The following is a 21,326-nucleotide window of genomic DNA, read 5'->3' as shown; positions in this document are numbered from 1 at the left end:
TGAAGGCGTAAATAATTCTGAAACTGCAGTAGCCATTAAAAGTGGCATTTTGTGTTGAATTTGGAGACACCGATTGTTATATTTGTTTTGTTGAGGTATTTAAATTGTTTTTGCTTCATTGGTTTATTGCAAACAACAGAACGTTTGTGATAATATAACCCTAAATTCCAAGGGGGAATAATATTTATTGTAACTGTATACTCCTAACCAGAACAATGGCTAGAACCATTATGCTTCAAGGAAAGAAAGTTACAGTATACAATGTATGTTTACTGCGCAGTGTGAAGACGATACAATTCCTTTAGTGACAGACATAATAAGTTGTCAGTAGTAGATTGGTAAGATAGCTACGGTCTAGCAATTTGTATTTATATGTATCCTCCTGCAATGGAGTCATGAAGCAATGTCCGATCGCTAATATGAAGTAATGGACAGTTCGCTTATAAATGAACACTGTATGATAATTGTTGGAACTTGTCATTTAGATTTCTTTTTTAATGAAAAAGAGATACATTTTTTAAACATAGTTCCTTTGGTATAACCATAGTATTAAAGGGGTTGTCCACTACTAGGACAGCCTCTTCTGTTTCCCCATGTTTGGCTCCATTAAAATAAAAAAGCTGATACCTCCAGTGCCAGCGCTCGCGTTCCCGGGTCTCAGATGATGTAGTTACGTCACACAAGGCCCACGCCAAACAACATCACGTTGGCCCCAGGAACAGGAGCCCCGCACGGGAGGTGAGGTTAAACTGGAAAACCCCTTTAAGATGAGGTCACCTCTATTTAAATGACAATAGCCAGTTTTCTTTGACATTGGTCTTTATAATTACTCTACATTTGGTAACAGTCCAGACCATTGAATGGAACAATATAATGGGATTTCTCTCTAGAAGTTTAGCTGATTCTGGCAATTTTAATGGCAACTTTGTATATATTTGTACATAATTACTCCAAGGTTTGTCTTTTTTCATAACACAATAACTTCAAGTTTTATAACCTTTCCTTTACCTCACAGGGGTTGTCCACTTTAGGGGGCAATTTAAATGTATATGCATGTAATTGATTTTTAAAATCAATTTTGCAGTTGGGTTTAATTGACAATTTTGCACTGCTTGCCATCCATAACTTCCGCGTTGTGCTATTACTGGCTGAAAAATTAGTTAAAGGGAATCTGTCCACAGCTTTTTGTATAGTGACAGCAAGTTGCTTATAGTGCCAGGGGCATGGTCCTACCAGGTCTCACACAAGACCCAGTCCAGGCAGTGATCACCTCTTGTCAATAAAACACTCATTGTATGGAAACAACAGCTCAGCCTGATAAGTGACACATCCATGAAATCGTCTCTCAGCCTCTACCTCATGCTGTCCTCAGATTACATAGAAAAAACCTGCTGACAGATTCTTTTTAAAGGAGTTGTTCACTTTCAGTAAATGAATGTCCTTTGCTAATGGTTATTATACAGAAACAAAGCTGGCTGTAATCACATTCCCTGTATCCCAAATCTCTGCCGATTCGAGTGGTTTCTGCCATTGACTGGGTGCTGATGTTAAGTCGACAGCAAATCATTGTGCTCAGGGGCTCTGAAAAGGTTGTTATTTCTACACAGGCACAGCTGCTGAGCACACTAACTGGCTGCCACGCTGTTGATGTGATGTCAGTGCCACAGCCAATGCCAAACATTGGGGGCAATAATGGAGATTCGCCAGTGGATCCAGGGAAAGTAAGTACAGCGTGATTTTAAAGGAGAAAGAGGAAAGAAACAGCATATCCATCGAAAAGTAAAATAGGAAAAACTTTTATTGAAAATCTATTAAAAACAAGAAGATCAAACAAAAATGTTAAAAATGCCAAGTTTCTAGTGCAACAACCACCCTTAATCATAGGATAGAAAGGGAATCACAAGAATCTTGTTTTAAACATATAAAGGCTAGAGATGAGCCGACCCGTGGAAGTTCGATTCGACAGATGCAGCCAAACTTTAGATAAAGTTCAGTTTGGGACTGGGACTTCACCTGAACCCCAATGGAAATCACTAATTGGGCAGCTCGGGTCTCCGTCCACATACTGCCATCCATAAACAGATAACTTCTGGGGTAGAGTTGACAGGTTTTTTTCATTTTTATTTTTTGTTACCCTCAGTAGAGAACATACAAACACTGCAAGCGGCTCGCACTGGGCTCAGCACTGAGCGTACCTGAGCACAGCAATGCTCCCACGAGTGGTTTGCATACCAATTCCAAAATCGAACTTTGTTTTTTGTGTAAAGTCTGTGTTTGGTACAAATACCAAACCGCGAACCTCAGATTCACGCTAATAAAGACCAATCACCAATCAAAATATGAATAGCCTATCAGGAATTCATTTCTACTGCACAATTTACTTCTCTATAATAACCTTTAGCAGGGGACGCAAAATAGGGACTCTGCACTGACCCTTACCCCACAGGTACCCTTGATGGACGCTAGGTCTGGGCTACCAGCATGACCCTAACTCCTGTTTAAGCCCTGATCTTACACCCCCTCTCCCCCCCCCAGGAGAGGGCCAGGACCGAGGAAGCAAACCCCACAAACAACACAGACAGATAAGGACCGATATCACAAAAGCAACATTGAGCTATATTCGACGACAAGCAACCAGATCCAGAACCTTATAAAGGGTGAAGGCGGCTGTGAACGGTCAATAGCAGCCTAAACTCCTGTACAACTAAGAGACCTCAGGCTACTTGTCAAACCTTGAGGTGTGAACATAGTCCGACACCAACATGACACCCAGCGAGTGCAAAGCCAAACACCACATGACAGTTCCCTTCCTTTTACAAGGGGCCTCAGGATGGCGGCGATGAAAAGCCCTTACAAGGCACTCTTCATGGATACCTGATGCTGGCACCCAAGTCCTCTCCTCCGGACCATAACCCCAAAAGTGCACTAGATACTCTAGAGAACGACAAACCAACCGGGAGACAATGACTCTAGACACCTCAAACTCCAAGGAACCGTTAACCAAAACCGGAGGTCCAGAGGCGGCAAGAGAGGTTCTCAAACCTACTAATCTCTTTAAAAAAGATTTGTGGAACACATTATGGATTATGTATACTGAAGGTAACGCCGACCAGAAGGCCAGCGGATTGATGATGGCAGAAATCTGGAATGGACTGCGGTCCCAATTTAAGAGATGGTAACTTAAGCTTGATGTTTTTAGTGGATAGCCACACCCAATCACCAACACACAGATCCAGACCTAGCACATGTCCACAGTCAACCTCACACTTAGACCTAAGACACACGGCATGAAAATCGGAACGAGTGGAATGCGATAAAACATTGCATTCCACTCGGACCAATATTACCTTTGGAGGTTCAGTTTTCAGGGCCCATTCAAACCTTAGATAAGGTAGTCAATAATTGTGCAGTTTGTGTATCTGCCCACATGCAGCCATTCATAACCAGAACATTTCCAGGGGTGGGTGAGGTTTTTCAATTTTTTTTTTTATGTGTGTGCACATCACATCAGATTATGCTGATTTTAACTCCAGAGCGAGCTGTTCAAACACTGCACGTGGCTTGCACAGGGCTGAGCATCAATCCTACTCAAGCACAGTGCTGCTCACCTGAGTAGTTTGCACTCTAGACTCACACAAACTTCCAAACGAACTTTGTTCATTTGGAAGTCGGTTTAAGAACCTGAGCCTCAGGTTCGCTTATCTCTACTCCCTATTACCTATGTTGTAGTTATGTTCGGCTGGTGACAACTTCCTAGAAAAGAAGGCACATGGGCGAGGCTTACCAAGAGACAGACACTGAGACAATACAGCCCCTACACCTATCTCAGATGTGTCCACCTCCACTGTAAAAGGAAGAGACACTTCGGGTTGTATAAGTACCGGAGCTGACACAAAGCACCTTTTTATACAATTAAAAGTGCGTAAAGCACTTTCAGACCAGTCAGAGAAGTCTGCCCCTTTTTCAGTTTTCAGTCATTTCAGTCAGCAGTCTTGCAATAGTCAAAAAATTCTTAATCAATTTTCTATAATAAATGGCGAAATCTATGAACCACTATAGCGCTTTCAGGTTCTCAGAACGGTCCTAATTTAAAATAGCCTGCACCTTAGAGGGATCCAACCTGAACCGATTTGCGGAAATGAACTCAAAAAAGTTAACATCTGAAAAGCCAATAAAATACTTTACAAGCTTAGCGAAAAGCTAGGTTGCCCTGAGTAACTGCAATACTTGTCTAATGTGTTCCATATGTGACCTTCAAACATGAGAGTAAATTAGTATGTCATCCAGGTATACGATAACAAATTTACCCAAAAGGTGAGCAAACACATCATTCACAAAATGTTAGAATACAGCAGGTACATTAGTTAAACCCAAGGGCATTATCTGATTTTCATAGTGACCCTCTGGAGTATTAAACATCATCTTCTACTCATCCCTTTCATGGACCCTGATAAGATGATAGGTTTCCTGAAAATCCTGACATAGGTGTAATCCACCATCCTTTTTTAACAAAGAAAAAACTTGCCGCAATCGGAGAAGATGAAGGCCTAATGATACCATTGGCCAACCTCTCAGCGATATACTCCTTGAGAGCTAGTCTCTCTGGACTGGATAGATTGTACAATTTGCACTTGGGCAACCTTGCCCTAGGCTTGAACCTAATTGTGCAGTTGTAAGGTCTGTGCAGCAGCAACTCCTGGCAACCTTTTTCCCAGGATACATCCATAAACTCAGACAACGACTCAGGAATACTGGGAGTAACGGTCGAGACACAGGTCCCCAGACAGTGTTCCTTACAGTATGGGCTTCACTGAATGATGTCCTGAGTCGTCCAATAAACTACTGGGTTTTATAAGGAGAGCCAAGGTAACCCCAACACAACGGGTGCAAGTAGTTTTTTGAGCACCTGACAGGTGACACGCTTAGAATGCAGGAGTCCAATGCAGAGTTCCAAATCATCTGTGCATTCTTTGAAAACCCCCTGGGACAGAGGTGACAAGTCGATGACAACAATCCAGACAGGACTGGGGAAGTCGTCTACCCTTAACCCAGATGAGCGGACAAAGTGCTCGTCAATGATATTGGTCCTGGCACCACTATGCAAAAACATCTTAATGGCCACCTCATGGCCTCATTTTTACCTTGGCAGGTAACAGGCACTGATTGACCACCATGGAGGAGATGCGTAGACCCAGGCAGGAAACCCTCAATCCTCCTGGGCCTAGTAGTTTTTCGACAGTCGCCTTTCTTAGGCACCAAAGGACACACACTAATGAAATGGTCCCTTTTGCTGCAGTAAAAAAATAGAACCCTCCTGCTCTAGGAGCATAAGACTCTCTCATAGCCTGAGTCGTCCCACCAAGCTGCATGAGCTCGACCGAGGTCTCCGAGGAAGGTACTGGAGCTGCTGCCCCAATTCAGAAAGATGTAGCATTGTGAGAGTTTTGATGAAAATGGTGGTCGATATGGATTACCAGCGCCATAGAAGACTCCAGAGAGGAAGAGGCCTCATACATCACCAGCGCCTCCTCTCTGAAACATCCTAAAAAAACTGGCTATTGAGAGTAGGGTTGTTCTACAGCGTGTCTACCGACCAGTGCCGGAATTCTGTGCAGTAATCCTGCGTCGGTTGATTCCCCTGTTTAAGTGAATGGATTTTGGACTTGGCCAAAGACACCTTATCGGGGTCGTCATAATTAAGTCCAAGCACAGAAAAAAAACAGAACTGTCCACCGTCCACAACACAGGGGAATCGGAAGGCAAGGAAAAGGCCCATGCTTGTGGGTCACCAATAAGTAGGGAAACACAACGATACCTACACGCTGAGACTCACCCCCAAAAGATAGGGGACACAGGTGGAAGTACAGCTTGCACACCTCCCGGAAGGAGACAAACCTAACCGACTGCGATCCCCTGAAAATCACTTAGGAAGCGGCAGTTTTGGTTCAGGTGCACTGACAACTACTGTGCCCTGTGTCACAGTAGATGACTGAACTTGAAGCTGCACCGCCCCCTTGAGTTCTGCTAACTGGAGTGTCAGCACCTGCATTTGTTTTGCGAGGCCGGTAATAGGATCCATTAAAAAAATATGAGGAGGCCGAATATAATGTCACAGGGAATCAGGGTAACAGAATTAGGTCCTTAAAGCTGACCCTCAAACCAGGGACCCTGCGCTGTCCCTTATCCCAGAGGTAAGCTTCATGGTAGCTAGGTCTGAGTCGCCAGCGTGACCCTAACTCCTGTTTAAGTCCTGATCTTACACCCGCTCTCCCCTACCCCAGAAGAGGGCTGAGACCGGAGAAGCAAACCCCACAAATAACACAGACAGGGGAAAGAACCAAAACTCATGCACACTGTATCAGACATGAGAGAGAGACAATACGAACCCTAGAGTAAATAAAATACAGGGAGGAAATAAACTAACAACTGGCATATTTCCACACCACTCAGGAAAGCATACAACAGATCACCAGGTTCTAGATCAGTACAATAAGGACCAATATCGCAGGTGCAATGCTGAGCTATATTTGGCGACAAGCAACTAGATCCAGAACCTTATAAAGAGTGAAGGCGGCTGTGAATGGTCATTAGGAGCCTGACCTCCTAGCAACATTTCACAAGCCAGCAGGAATTAACTCTTGCTGGACTGTACAGTAGTGAAGCAAAACACAGCCGACTCCCGAGTGAGGCAGCACAACTAAGAGACCTCAGGCTGCTTGTCAGAGTCGGTGTGAACAGTGTTCGACACTGCCATGACACCCAGCGACTGCAAAGCCGAAGACTGCATGACAGGGACATTCATTACTGAAAGTTAACTCCTTTAATTGAGATACTGTCAGTCTATGATGATCTGAAAGGGAGTTTGTGATGCTCTAATCTGTCTGTTCCACTCAGCTGATTTATGACCACATATCACATCAATGTTAAATGTGCAGGGAAACAGAGCCTGTAAAAGCAAAACATTGCAATTTCTTTCATGAAACCCAATTGTAAAAATTATTTTTTTGTCTCCATATGTATGCATTTAAGTAATAAAAAAAACCTCTTTAACTATTAATTACTTTGGTAGCCTACCTTTGTGTCTGCGGACCTTCAGATATGTTTTTCGAATACAAAAGTCTACAGTGTACGTAATATTCCATTTGCACTCTGACTCAAAAACATATAGCCTCTTAAGTACCCCACATAGTCAGAAAGCGGGTTACATAATTAGCACTGCAGTCAGTAACACAAGGAACATTCTTTGGCTTCTGCCTAAATATTTCCCTTATGCTTCATAGCATAAATCTTCCAAGAAGTTCATAGAGACTAAAATGTTTCATCTATAACAGTCATGGCGAACCTTTCACAGGCCGAGTGCCCAAACTATAGCCCTAAACCCATTTTTTTTTCCGAAGTGCCAACCAATCCTATTATGTAAAGAATTGATTGTAACCTTACCTTTGCAGTCTTCTCTTCAGCAGGGGGCATCACGCTCATGCATGCTTACCACACATTGAAGCTGAGCCCCTGGATTGATCTTTCTGGAAAAAAATTGCAGCATATTAGACAGAGATTTTAGCCTGGAATGCAATCAGATGTCACCCTGTAATCCACATCTACATTTCAAAGTCTGAACATCTTGAAATCTCATAAAGACGTACGAGTTGCTCCCCTGCCCCTTCATTGTGTAGTTATGTCCCCTTCCTGGGCCACTTCCTGGTAAACATGTCCCCCATCCTGATATATATTTCCTACATTCTGGTATATTTGTCCCCATCATGGCCCCATCCTGGTAAATGTACCCCATCCCGGCATATTCCCCATCCTGGTAAATGTACCCCATCCCGGCATGTACCCCATTCCTGGTAAATGTCCTCCATTCTGGTAAATGTACCCCATCATTGTAAATGTATCCCATCCTGGCATGTTCCCCATGCTGTTAAATGACCCCATCCTGGTAAATGTACTCCATCCAGGCATGTTCCCGTATCCTAGTAAATGTCCCCTTTCCTGGTAAACGTACCCCATCCTGGTAAATGTCACCCTTCCTGCTAAATGTTCCCCATCCTGGCATGTTTCCTCATCCTGGCATGTTCATGTACCCCCATCCTGACATGTTTCCCCCCCATCCTGGTAAATGTATCCCCCATCCTGGTAAATGTACCCCTTCCTGGCATGTTCCCCTTCCTGCTAAATGTACCCCATCCTGGCATGTTTCCCCCCATCCTTGCAGCCATGTTCCCCCCCATCCTTGTAGCCATGTTTCCCCCCATCCTTGCATGTTGTCCCCATCCTTGCAGTCATGTTTCCCCCCATCCTTGCAGTCATGTTTCCCCCATCTTTGCATGTTTCCCCCACCTTTGCAGCCATGTTTCCCCCATCCTTGCAGCCATGTTTCCCCCATCCTTGCAGCCATGTTTCCTCCATCCTTGCATGTTTCCACCCATCCTTGCAGCCATGTTTCCCCCATCCTTGCATGTTTCCCCCATCCTTGCAGCCATGTTTCCCCCATCCTTGCACGTTTCCCCCATCTTTGCACGTTTCTCTCCATCTTTGCATGTTTCCCCCATCTTTGCAGCCATGTTTCCCCCCCATCTTTGCAGCCATGTTTCCCCCCCATCCTTGCAGCCAGGTTTCCCCCATCCTTGCAGCCATGTTTCCCCCCATCCTTGCAGCCATGTTTGCCCCGTGCTCTGTTTTCCCCGTGCTCTGTTTGTTTTCCATGTGCTCTGTTTGTTTGCCCTGTGCACTGTTTGTTTGCCCCGTGCTCTGTTTGCCCCGTGCTCTGATTGTTTGCCCCGTGCACTGTTTGTTTGCCCCGTGCTCTGTTTGCCCCGTGCTCTGATTGTTTGCCCCGTGCTCTGTTTGTTTGCCCCGTGCTCTGTTTGCTTTCCCCATGCTCTGTTTGTTTGCCCCATGCTCTGTTTGTTTGCCCCGTGCTCTGTTTGTTTGCCCCGTGCTCTGTTTGCCCCGTGCTCTGATTGTTTGCCCCGTGCTCTGTTTGTTTGCCCCGTGCTCTGTTTGTTTGCCCCGTGCTCTGTTTGCTTGCCCCATGCTCTGTTTGTTTGCCCCATGCTCTGTTTGTTTGCCCCGTGCTCTGTTTGTTTGCCCCGTGCTCTGTTTGCCCCGTGCTCTGATTGTTTGCCCCGTGCTCTGGTTGTTTGCCCCGTGCTCTGTTTGCTTGCCCCGTGCTCTGTTTGCTTGCCCCGTGCTCTGTTTGTTTGCTTCGTGTTCTGTTTGCCCCATGCTCTGTTTGTTTTGCCCCGTGCTCTGTTTGTCCCATGCCCTCCATGTTTGCCCCATGCTCTGTTTGCCCCGTGAGGGCACTGTACCTTGGCACAGCCGCACACAGCTTAAAAATAAAAAAAAAAAAGTAAAAAAAACTCTCCTTCTAGCACTCGCTCCTCCACTGCGCGCCGCTGGGTACTCAAGAAGTTCCCGCGCGGCCACAAGACGCAGGTGCCCCTTTCTGGCACTCCTCCATCTCCTAGGCAACAGGCCTGCGGCCCAGGAGAGGGGGGGTGTCAGAGGGAGGAGAAATGTCTCTGCTCAAACACCACTTTGAACTGCCGGCGCGATAACACCGACAGTTCAAAGTGGTTGAATATGGTGACAGCGCGCATGCCAGCAGAAAAGGCTCAGCGTGCCCAGTCTGGCACGCGTGCCATAGGTTCGCCATCACTGATCTATAAGATCACCTAAACAAGTTAGATTCTCACTAAGCAACTAAAGCTAGAAATACTAAAATGTCTTGAGGTTATTTTAAAATATAAAAGAGAACCTGTCACCAGGTTTTCCCTATGAAAACTGCAGAAACCACCAGTAAGCTCTTATATACAGTATTCTAGAATGCTGTATATATGTCCCCAATCCACTCTGCATAATGTAAAAAATAGCTTTTATTTTACTCACCTAGGAGGCAGTCCGTTTCAATGGGCGCTGTTGATCTTGTTCTGGGGTGTACTCTCTTCTTGCTTTGTGTGGATGATGCATCTTACGTCATCTACACAGTCTCCCCTGTCGTGCTCCTGCGCAGGGACACTTCTATTTGCCCTGCTAAAGGCACAGCAAAGTGTTGTAGTGAGCATGAGTGGGTGCTCTTTGACCTTTCTCTGCACATGTACATTACAATTCTTCTGACGAGAGCAGAGCACAGCAATGTAGTGTAGTGCACATGCACGAGGGCTCTTTGACCTATCCACGCGCATACGTATTACAGTACTTTGCTCTGCCCTTGGCAATGCAAAGAGAAGTATGCCTGCACAGGAGCACGATGGGCAGACTGTGTATGACGTAGGACGCATCATCCACACAAAGTAGGAAGACAGAAGAAGAAAGGAGGTCACCAGATTAAGACCATTGACGCCCATCGGACCGGACTGCCCATAGATGAGTGGCCACAGCTTACAAGGGAAAAACCTGGTGACAAGTTCCCTTCAATAGTTTTAGGCCCTGTGCGCACTTGCCGTTTTTTGCCGCGGATTTCCTGCGGATTTGCTGCATGTTTCGCTGCAGAAAATGTTCATAACATCTCTGCAGTGATTCACCAGCAAATCCTATGGGAAAAAAAATGCTGTGCGCACTATGCGGATTTTGACAGCTGCTTGTTTTGCTGCGGGATTCCTGCAACAAAAACAATTGCATGTCATTTCTTTTCCGCAGGTCCCTGCGGTTTCGAGGGCTGGCAGATTAATCACCCGCTGACTCTGGGTCGGCGGAGGATTGATCCCCGGTATCTGGCCAGATGCTGCTACCCATATAAAGTTTATGGGGAACAGAATCTTGCCCAAAGGGGTAGGAGCAAGCGCTTCATACTCACCGATGACCGGGCGGCTGTCACACTGCTCCCGTGGCAGCTCTTTCATCTTCCAGAACCGGCTCATTATCCAATCTCGTATTCACTCCTTCCCTGCTCACCGGTGGCTGTGATTGGTTGCAGGCAGACACACCCCCACACTGAGTGACAGCTGTCTCAATGCAACCAATCACAGCCGCCGGTGGGTGGGTCTATAGCGTACAGTAAATTAAATAAATAATTTAAAAAAAACGGCGTGCGGTCCCCCTCACTTTCGATAACCAGCCTGGATAAACCCTCACAGCTGAGGGCTAGTATTCTCAGGATGGGGAGCCCCACGTTATGGGAGCCCCCGGCCTAAAAATATCAGCCAGCAGCCGTTCGGAATTGCCGCACCCATTAGATGCGACAGGCCCGGACTTTTCCCGGCACTTCCCGTTGCCGCGATGCGGTGACAATCGGAGTAATGATGGAGTTAATGGCAGCAGCCCATAGCTGCCACTAAATCCTAGTTTAGTGATGGCAGGCGTCTATATGACACCCCCTCATCACTAAACTGCAAGTGAAAGTAAATAAGCACAAACACCCCAAAAATCCTTTATTTGAAATAAAAGACAAAAAAGCCCCCTCTTTCACCACTTTATTAACCCCTAATAACAGCCCTCCAGGTCCGACGTAATCCACAAGATGTCCCACGACGCTTCCAGCTCTGCTACACCTGGCACTCACAGTGAGCGCCATAGACCATGACTGCTTGCTGTGAGGGTCAGGACGCAAGTGAAGTGAGCCGCCCGGATCAGCGGTGACTTCACTGATGTGCTTTGCAGGGACAGGTGGAGGACTCCAGGTGGAGGACTCCAGCGGTCACTGCACATCAGCTGACTGAAGTCACCGCTGATCTTATACTCACCTTCTCCTGCTAGGCTGCCTCCGGACACTGCTCTCCTGCTTCCAGGCTGGCTCATGCATATGCAGTTATGCAGTGCACAGCTGACCCGTAAACAGCAGAGCGCCGGAAGCAGCCACGCGGGACAAAAGCACCACGGACAGCAGGAGCGGGGAGAACTGTGAAATCCCGCAGGGAACAACTTGCGGCAATTCCGCACCAAATCCGCAACAATACACAACATACCGCATGTGGATTTCGGTGAGGATTTTTTGCGTTTTTTCCCGCAGGTGCGGAAATCTTTAAGAGCTTGCGGAATTTTCTTAAGAAAATTTAATTTTCTAGTGCGCACAGGGCATTAATCTCATAAAACGTTTTTGTCAGAATCTCCAATTTATTCTCATATTGGCCATCACCTTCAACCCAAATCACCTTCAAAGCACCATCACCCTTGAGATCAAAAGACACTTCAACTAGCATTTACAAACAAACAATACGATTTGGAAAGTTTGTTTCTTTCCACACCTGTATTTTACCAGCAATAAAGATAGAAACAAGTAATTGATAGCTACACTGCTTTGGAGTTAAGCAGATGGTATTCTAGAACAAACCCATACAAGTAATGAAAAAAAAAAGATTTTTGACTACATTTTTTTAAGTGTTTTCATATCTTTTCACCAATATTTAAGTTTGTATAAAACCTGGCCTCCATCAATGATTAAATAACACTGTACTGATACTAATAAAAGTCCAAAAATATGGATATCAGACATAGTTGAGGATTTTGAGCATGAAAACCCCACAGTTCTCCCCCAATCCGCAGTAATCTTACATTCTTATCTCACATTCCTTCCAGCTCCTGTCTGCCTGTTTCCTCTGCTCCTGTAGTGACATATACCGAGGTGTTAGGCAGATAAACACTAGGACTATATAATTCAACAAGGAAAATGACTCAACTCACCATTCGTCCATCTTTTAAATCTCCACGTAGTAAAGAGTCCACAGGAAAAGAGAGGATGCTGTTCAGGTTGTGTATCTAGCAAAACACATTAAATGGTTAAAGGAATGTACTTTTTTTTTTAGAAACAAACTTTCTTACTGAAAAGCTTGTACTGCATTTTTGCTAAAGATATGTAATTGAACAGTTAACCATTGTGCATACTGTCCCCATCTGGAGCCTTACGCTAATACTCTCACATCTGCTGATATCAGCAAATTGTGCTTTGAGGCTTTGCATAAGTATGACATACTGTATATAGCCAAGAGTTGTGGTTCGCTTGGCAACTAAAGAAAACCATTACAGCTAGAGAATCAGAGGGAGAATAAAGCTGAAAAATCGACTATTTCATTAATAGACACAATATTCTCCGAAAGAGCAGTTGCACGTAATATAAAAAAATCTCTGTATTAACCTCTTGCATAGTTTATTGCATTGCCCTTTGCTTTCATCTTTGTAATACTTCCCTTTTCCCCCTCTGACACTTTAGTCTGTATACTCCCACAAGTTCTATGGGTGTTTCTCTTTAATTGGAGCCATATGAAGAGGAAAATGTGCTGTCAGCACCACAGTAACATACAGGGGTGGGGAGCTAATGTTGAAAATTCATGAAGTGGGAACTTATGAGAGTTGTGTCATAAAAATACACTCACCATGTTACTGAAAAGTGCACCCAGCTCCCTCGAAAGGACAGACAAGTTCAGGAAGCCTGTGGTTAGTTCATGGTTGGTGGTTGAGAGCTGGTTGGACCCCAAAGCCTGCAGAGCTTCCACAAAACTTTCCTGAGCTTCCACAAAAGCTGGAAGTTCATAAGAGAGATTACCTGAGATTCATACAAACAGAAGAGGGAAACCAGCCTCGAAACGTGTCAATACATTGTAGGCAGTTCTACTGTCAGGCAAAGCATGCCCCACATAACCATGAAAGCTCGACTGAGCCAAACGTTCATGTGTTTTCAATGGGAACAGCAGAGTAAGCTGGTGCCAGACTCCTATAGCAGTGGAGCAAAAGGATCAGGCACTAAAGACAATCTACCCGATCCTTCTCTCCCCCGAATCATTGATTGGGTAAGAGTTAAAAGACCCTTGTATACATTAGATAGTTAACTAGGCCTGCCAAAATCATAGAATCATTACTTCTATAACATGTGATTGAATGCCTTTAATAGGATTCAGGTAGTCTCTTTAATCTGGGATGTGCCAGCAATGTCTAACCTGTTTTCCCATCTATCAAATATTATTGCTTCAAAATCTGTGGTGGGAAAAAACATTTTAAGTAAATTACTATTTTAGTAATGTTCTGATGGGATGGCCCTGACCATTAGCCTGAAAAGACTGAACATTGGTAGCTACAACTCTGGCAGCGTAAGATCCCTGAAATAATATGTGGACAGCCAGTCATCTGAGCAGCTGCAACTTTATCACAATGGCTTCAATTCAGAAGGGTTGCATGGTAAATAACTCGTTTAAGCCCAGCTTTTCACTCTTCAGATTTCTGTGTGACGTTAAAGACCCAGGGTCCTTATTTTTTATTTCCTTGGAATCATGAACCTTAAGAGCCAATATAATATGTTTCTCTTGAGGCTCTGCATTTCCTATGTGGGTATACAGTCCCTGACAGAAGTTCTGTTGCTTATCCATGTTATGTAAATAAAAGCTTATAACCTGACTTTAAATTCATCCATTGGTTTCATAAATTACTATTTTGAAAGCTGAAACCCTCCCAAATTTGGTTTAGGTTATGAAAATAAAGTTGCTGCAAAGCTGAAATATTGATCATTTAATGAACACAGAAATGTCAGATTTTGGCAAGACAAAAGTTTTGTCGCCTTGTCATTTAATGCACCCATTCCTAGTTTACATCCTCACCTGTGCTCACTAAATGATCGGTTAATTAGTGGTTGTGTAAAAAGAAACCCAGCACCGCTGACCTTCACTTGAACAGCAACTTGACCTCTGACAACATGCCAAAAATCCACCCTGCGACCAAAGCCTTGATTATCAAGAGGCTGAAGACCAGATCCACTGGAGAGGTGGCTGGCACCTTTAATGTGTTTCAGCGTCAAGTACAAAGAATTAAAAAAAGATTTGAAGAGACTGGAGATGTTTTTTACAAGTCCAGGTCCGGCAGACCCCGCAAGACAACTGTTCAGGAGGAACATTTATTGGTTAGAAAATCCAAAGCCAACCCCTCTTCCACTGCAGCAGAGCTCCAAAATGCCTGGTCACCTCAAGTCCCTGTGTCAACTAGAACAGTTTGCAGGATTCTGTCTCAAAATGGCCTCGATGGTCGAATCAGTGCCCAGAAGCCAACACTCAACAAAAAGCAATTAAAAAACCGTGTGGCATTTGCCAAGTCCCACAGCCTGCTAAACAGATAGATGCTGAAAAAGTGGCAGAAGGTGGATTTCTCTGATGAATCTTCAGTTGAATTACACCACAGCCACCGCAAATACTGCAGGAGACCTACTGGAGCCTGTATGGATCCAGAAAACAGTTAAGTCTGGTGGTGGAAAGATCATAGTCTGGGGTTACATTCAGTATGGAGGTGTGCGAAACATTTGCAAGGTGGAAGGCAATATCAATAGCCTAAAATATCTAGACGTATTAGCTACCTTTTACATTCCCAATCATAAAAGGGGTCAAATTCTGCAGCAGGATGGTGCTCCATCTCATAAATCCATCTCTACAACAAAGTTCCTCCTGGGAATGAAGATCAAGGTGCTCAAAGACTGGCCAGCCCAGTCACCAGACATGAATATCTTTGAGCATGTTTGGGGTAGGATGAAAGAGGAAGCTTGGAAGACAAAACCAAAGAATCTAGATGAACTCTGGGAGGTATGTAAGACTGCATTCTTTGCTATTCCTGATTACTTCATCAATAAATTGTATGAATCATTGTTGTACCGCATGGATGCAATCCTTCAAGCTCATGGAGGTCACACAAAATAATGCTCTAATAGCACCACGTCATTCACCAATGTTATGCAACATATCTTTGTATTAGAAGTTCATTATTTGTTTGAATTTCACATTACTTTCTGTGGGCGACAAAACTTTTGTCTTGCCAAAATCTGACCTTTCTGTGTACTGTACATTAAATGATCAATATTTCAGCTTTGCAGCAACTTTATTTTCATAACCTAAACCAAATTTGGGAGGGTTTCAGCTTACAAAAGAGTAATTTATGAAACCAATGGATGAATTTAAAGTCAGGTTATAAGCTTTTATTTACAGAACATGGATAAGAGACAGAACTTTTGTCAGGGAGTGTATATTCCTTTATAGTTTATATAATGATCATGACATTATTGACATCGACGTTCCAGTAATGTGTGTGCCAGGGCTCGCGTGACATTGTTATGCCACATGAGCTGTGCAGCCAGTCATCGGTCACTTCACTTCATGTCCTTTGGACCAAACTGACAACGAGAAGTTTGTGCTGAAGCTGCTCACTGACTTCCTCTGAATGTCAGATACGTCAGAAGAAAATGATAATAAAGCAGCCACTGATTAGCCACGAGACCTAACAATGTCACACAAGGCCTGGGACACACATTGCTGGAACAGCACTAGCAATGGAGGGGAGTATGTTTTTATTTTACAAGGAGAAATAAAGTAATTGAGAAGGGGTTGTCTGAGTAGTGGACTATCCCTTTAAGCTGGCAGTAAACATTAAGGCTGGTGCCACACGGGTACTAATGCGATCTTCGCATGACACTCGGCTCACGCTGGCAGCACAGCAGGAGCCTAGTGTCATGCGAGTGTCACTGCGACTGAGGTCCGATCATGCGATCGGACCTCAGCTGCGGGGGGCGGACCGGCCGGCACTGAGGAGGGGCGGGCCAGTACGGAGGAGAGGGAGGGATTTATCTCCCTCTCTCCTCCGTAGCCGGCTTTTGCCATTTTCCCTGCACTCGCGGTACACCGGTGTACTGTGAGTGCAGTGCGATCTTTGTCTCGCCCCATAGACTTGAATAGGTTGCGAGAGAAAGAATAATCGCATTACAATCGCAGCATGCAGCGATTATTTTCTCGGTTCGATTGGGGCCGAAAAAATAATCGCTCATGGGTGCTTTGACATAGGTTAATATTGGTCGGAGTGGAGTGCGATGTTTTATCGCATTCCACTCAGTCCGATTTTCATGCCCTGTGTCTTAGGCCTAATGTGAATTTAAAGGCTCAGATTTTTATTCACATTTTAAATACAAGTCATCAGCTTTAGTTTTTTGCTCATTCACAAGAGGAATCAAACTTAATGATTATTTTCTCACCATAAATTGTCTTGTCCCACATACAGCATTCATATTGTCTGCAGCATGTTCCCTGTTACATGAGGCGATATGCTGTCATCAATAATTTAATGGCTCAGCAATCGAACGGGCTCAATCATAGACTAATCCGAAAATTGTTAAAAGGAGCCTATGATGAACGTTTGCCAATTTTCAGCCCATCTACAGTAATTGGTCTTCAGATTAACGGGATTGTCTCAAATTCCTAGGCTGCTTTCACACTTGCGTTATTTTGCATCAGTCACAATCCGTCGCCTTGAGGAAATACGGTACCCTGCAAAATAATATGCAGGATTCCGTTTTTTTCCCCATAGACTTGTATTAATAAGCAATGCACAATGCAACGTTTTTTCTGTGCGTCGAAAAAACGGACAACGACGGATCTGTCGGCATCCGTCGGTAGTTCCCAAGAGAAAAATATAGTACAGCGGATCAGTTTTTTCACTGCATCCGTCGCATCATTTTTACCACTATCTGCGACGGATCAGTCGCATCAGTCACAAAACGGATTATGACTGGGGGTAAAAGACAGAAATGTGAAAGTAGCCTTAGGGGCACTTTGCACACTACGACATCGCAGGTGCGATGTCGGTGGGGTCAAATCGAAAGTGACGCACATCCGGCGTCGCAGTCGATATCGTAGTGTGTAAATCATTTATGATACGATTAACGAGCGCAAAAGCGCCGTAATCGTATCATTGGTGTAGCGTCGGTCATTTCCATGAATTGGGAAATACCGATGTTACGATGTTGTTCCTCGTTCCTGCGGCAGCACACATCACTGTGTGTGAAGCCGCAGGAGCGAGGAACATCAGCTTACCTGCGTCACCGCGGCTCACGCCGGCTATGCGGAAGGAAGGAGGTGGGCGGGATGTTTACGTCCCGCTCATCTCCGCCCCTCCGCTTCTATGACTATCTTCTACGCTATGACGCCGCACGACCCGCCCCCTTAATAAGGAGGCCAGAGCGACGTCGCAGGGCAGGTGAGTGCATGTGAAGCTGCCGTAGCGATAATGTTCGCTACGGCAGCTATCACCATGATATCGCAGCTGCGACGGGGGCGGGGACTATCGCGCACGGCATTGCAGCATCGGCTTGCGATGTCGTAGCGTGCAAAGTGCCCCTTAGGTAAAATTGCAAAGTACTTGGAAAAACAAGCAACATTGGACGTTACCTCCCATTAAAAATTTTCTCCATTCTCAAGAACAGATAGATTTTTATAATATTACAGCTTGTGGCCATTTACCTAGGTAAGGAGCATGAAGGCAAGCTTTATGCTGAAGAGCCTGCTCACAGCACTCTGAGGATGTCCTGATTGCTGGATTCAGCCAGCGTCAGTGCCTCTGCACTTTTCCCAACTGCAGAGGCAAAGTTGTCTCTGTTAGGAGAATGGCAGAACGTTCGGACCAGTGATGCAAACCATGTCACTAGTTGGAACTGCCTTTTAATGTCAACCAGAGCGTCTGCTCCAGGTAAGATAATAACCACTATAGGTGTCTGGCAGCTGCTTGTCAGAATCACAGTGGTCAAAGGCTGGACCTTAGTACATATAGAAAAGGGAAACCATCTTCTGCAGTCACACAAATACTTATATGCTCCAATATACTCACAGAGCCCTGAAGTATAGACGGATCTAACGCTCTTCCGGATCAAGCCCAGAACCTGTAGGTCTGTCTCCAAACTCTATTAGTAAAAAATCAACCATGAGAAAATAATATTAAGAGTAAATCAAGATATTCAGGGGCAGAGCAATTTTGAGAAATTTGAAGAACATTGGGTTGCACTAATGTAAACGTAAAGGCAAAAAAGTCACACAAAAAATGTCATATTTCTCCTCACCACAAGCTGGACTATGGGGGGGGGACGACTTCAACCTACCCCTCCATCCATGTTTTATGATTAGTAGTAAGGTAGTGGCAGAAAGTCTTCTGTAGCATAATTACACCAAACACAAAATCTCACCCCAAGAGAATCTGTAACCAGGGTTCTGCTCCCCCATCTTAGAGCAGCATAATGTAGAGACAGAGACCCTGATTCCAGCGATGTGTCACTTACTGAGCTGTTTGCTGTCATTTTGATAAAATCAATGTTTTCTCTGCTGCAGATCTAGCAGTTATATAGAGCTCATGAATATGCTGGGCTATCTGGCAACAGATAATCTACTGCTGATTAATCAGTGATTTTATCAAAACTACAAAAAGCAGCCCAGTAAGTGACACCGCTGGAATCAGGATCTCTGCCCCTACGTTATACTGCTCCCAGATTAGATGGCAAAAACCTGGTGACTGAGTCCTTTTATTAGCATATTTCCAGTACAGTGTGGACATTAAAAGTTTTACACTAATTGTTATGAGTAACTAGAACAATCATGATTTCCAAATACTGATCAGAAGGGAATATATGGGGCAACAAGCGTGATATTGTGGAAGATAACTATATATCAGTAAGGCCATAGCTGAATAACTGCAGGATTCTGGGCATTTTGGGTCGTGGCGCTATCTTTTTCCTTCCATAGAAGCCCATGCAGGCTGTTTTGTAGCCATTGTCTGTGTGTAGCTGTTGGGGACCAGGCTGGATACATACTTTTGATGGCTCTTCCATCCCAATGACATTAATGTGACTGTGTGGAAGTTCCACGTTGCTATCTGACAGTGCAGTAAGAAAGGAGAGGTATGTAAGGAGTTATATCAGGGAGGTGCGGGAATTCCATACTTTATGACCACTGACATGCGGAAATATAGCCCCTTTCATTTGGGTGACATCATCTTCACTAGGGCTCACCCTGACCGAACACACCCTCCTGTCCCAAAGGTGTGACATAATGACACAAGGGGAGACCACAACCAAAACAAAGAAGGGCAATAAACAAAGAAATGTATTGAAAATGGTGATAAGCATGCCATGCATAAGCTGTGAAACACCCGGATACATATACAGATAACTGGCATTGCACCCACCTCTTCCAGGGCACTCACTCCCTGCCTGCACGTCTGGACTCTGCCCAGGATACTGGCCAATGGTCCTTGGAGATGTTCTGAGGAGACCTCCTGGAATAGTGACATTGGAGTAGAATCCAGCATAGTGCCCAACTTCTTCAGGAGCCTGAGTAGATGTGTGGTGCCCCCAGCACTGGGCACAGTGCTGCCAACTCTAAGGACTAGTCTCACACAGCTGCAGGACACTTCCCATACACTGTGCAGTGCCTTTCTGCATTACAGGGCAGTGACTTCTGATGGCAGGGATCCGATGGGCTCCTCTTTGGCTAGACAGCCAGAGAAGTTGGCACCATAACACAATGATCTGTACCTCTGCCGCCTGGTAGATTTCACTTTCTGTTATTTGAGTGGCTTTTTCCTATAATCCAGATCATGTGTTGATACTCTGCCTGGGTCGGAATAGCAGTGCACCCATCAAAAGGATTGTCTTCAAGAGTCACTTCACAGGGGAGGGGGCTCTTGTGTCTCCCTCCTTACTTCTCCCCCTCCTTCTTCCCTCCTCTCCAGGCCTATCCCAGTCACATGAGCAGTTGGTCTAAGGAGCAGAGTCTGAGCATGTTTTCTGCAGAAGTATGTGACCTGTGGTGTGTGCTTACCTGGCTTCTTCCCCTATGCTGTACAGGAGGGAGCGAGCTCCTCTAGGGGCCTTATTACATGTATCACGTTTATTATATGATCTAAAGAAATCCACCTTTGTTGTCTTTCCTCACAGATTGCACACGATACCCTGAATAAGGGGCTCTACCCTAACCCACATACACCCTTAAGGTCCCATTACACACAACGACATCGCTAACGAGATGTCGTTGGGGTCACAGAATTTGTGACACACATCCGGCCTTATTAGCGACGTTGTTGCGTGTGACAGGTACAAGCGACCACTAACGATGCAAAATACTCACCAAATCGTTGATTGTTGACACGTCATCTATTTCCCAAATGTCATTGCTTGTTCTGGACGCAGGTTGTTCGTCGTTCCTGAGGCAGCACACATAGCGTGTGACACCCCGGGAACGACAAACAGCACCATACCTGCGTCCTCCGGCAACGAGGTGAGCGTGACTTCCATGCGGCTGCTCTCCGCCCCTCCGCTTCTATTGGATGCCTGCCGTGTGACGTCGCTCTGACGCCGCACAAACCGCCCCCTTAGAAAAGAGGCTGTTCGCCGGCCACAGCGACGACGCTAGGAAGGTAAGTATGTGTGATGGCTCCTAGCGATATTATACGCCACGGGCAGCAATTTGCCCGTCACGCACAAATGACGGGGGCGGGTGCTTTCACGAGCGACATCAATAGCGATGTCGCTGCTTGTAAAGCCCCCTTAAGGCTACTTTCACACTTGCGTCGTTTGGCATCCGTCGCAATGCGTTGTGTGATGC

General features: G+C 45.2%; 1 protein-coding gene across 5 annotated transcripts in view; it reads right to left on the bottom strand.

The window, feature by feature from the left end:
- The window catches only part of LOC142289985 (arf-GAP with SH3 domain, ANK repeat and PH domain-containing protein 3-like), a 224,445-nt gene extending 204,069 nt beyond the window's left edge, over nt 1–20,376 (bottom strand). Inside the window, exons 1-5 of one of the 5 annotated variants that reach the window (XM_075333929.1) lie at nt 19,909–20,376; nt 18,562–18,634; nt 13,314–13,483; nt 12,625–12,699; nt 12,496–12,545 (exon numbers count right to left, since the gene is read on the bottom strand). In XM_075333929.1, coding sequence (XP_075190044.1) covers nt 12,496–12,545; nt 12,625–12,699; nt 13,314–13,483; nt 18,562–18,634; nt 19,909–20,031 — 491 coding nt within the window. In that variant the 5' untranslated portion in view covers nt 20,032–20,376. Of the gene's footprint in view, nt 1–12,495; nt 12,546–12,624; nt 12,700–13,313; nt 13,484–18,561; nt 18,635–19,908 lie in introns of those variants that run through there. The other 4 variants (XM_075333930.1, XM_075333931.1, XM_075333933.1 and 1 more) reach the window with 4 other exon arrangements.
- Between the last annotated feature and the right edge of the window lie 950 nt (nt 20,377–21,326).

The sequence above is a fragment of the Anomaloglossus baeobatrachus genome, chromosome 2 (assembly GCF_048569485.1).
Source record: "Anomaloglossus baeobatrachus isolate aAnoBae1 chromosome 2, aAnoBae1.hap1, whole genome shotgun sequence".
NCBI classification, from domain to species: Eukaryota; Metazoa; Chordata; class Amphibia; order Anura; family Aromobatidae; genus Anomaloglossus; species Anomaloglossus baeobatrachus.
The sequence above is the reverse complement of the archived record's forward strand: the minus strand, read 5'-3'. Positions and strand labels throughout refer to the sequence as shown.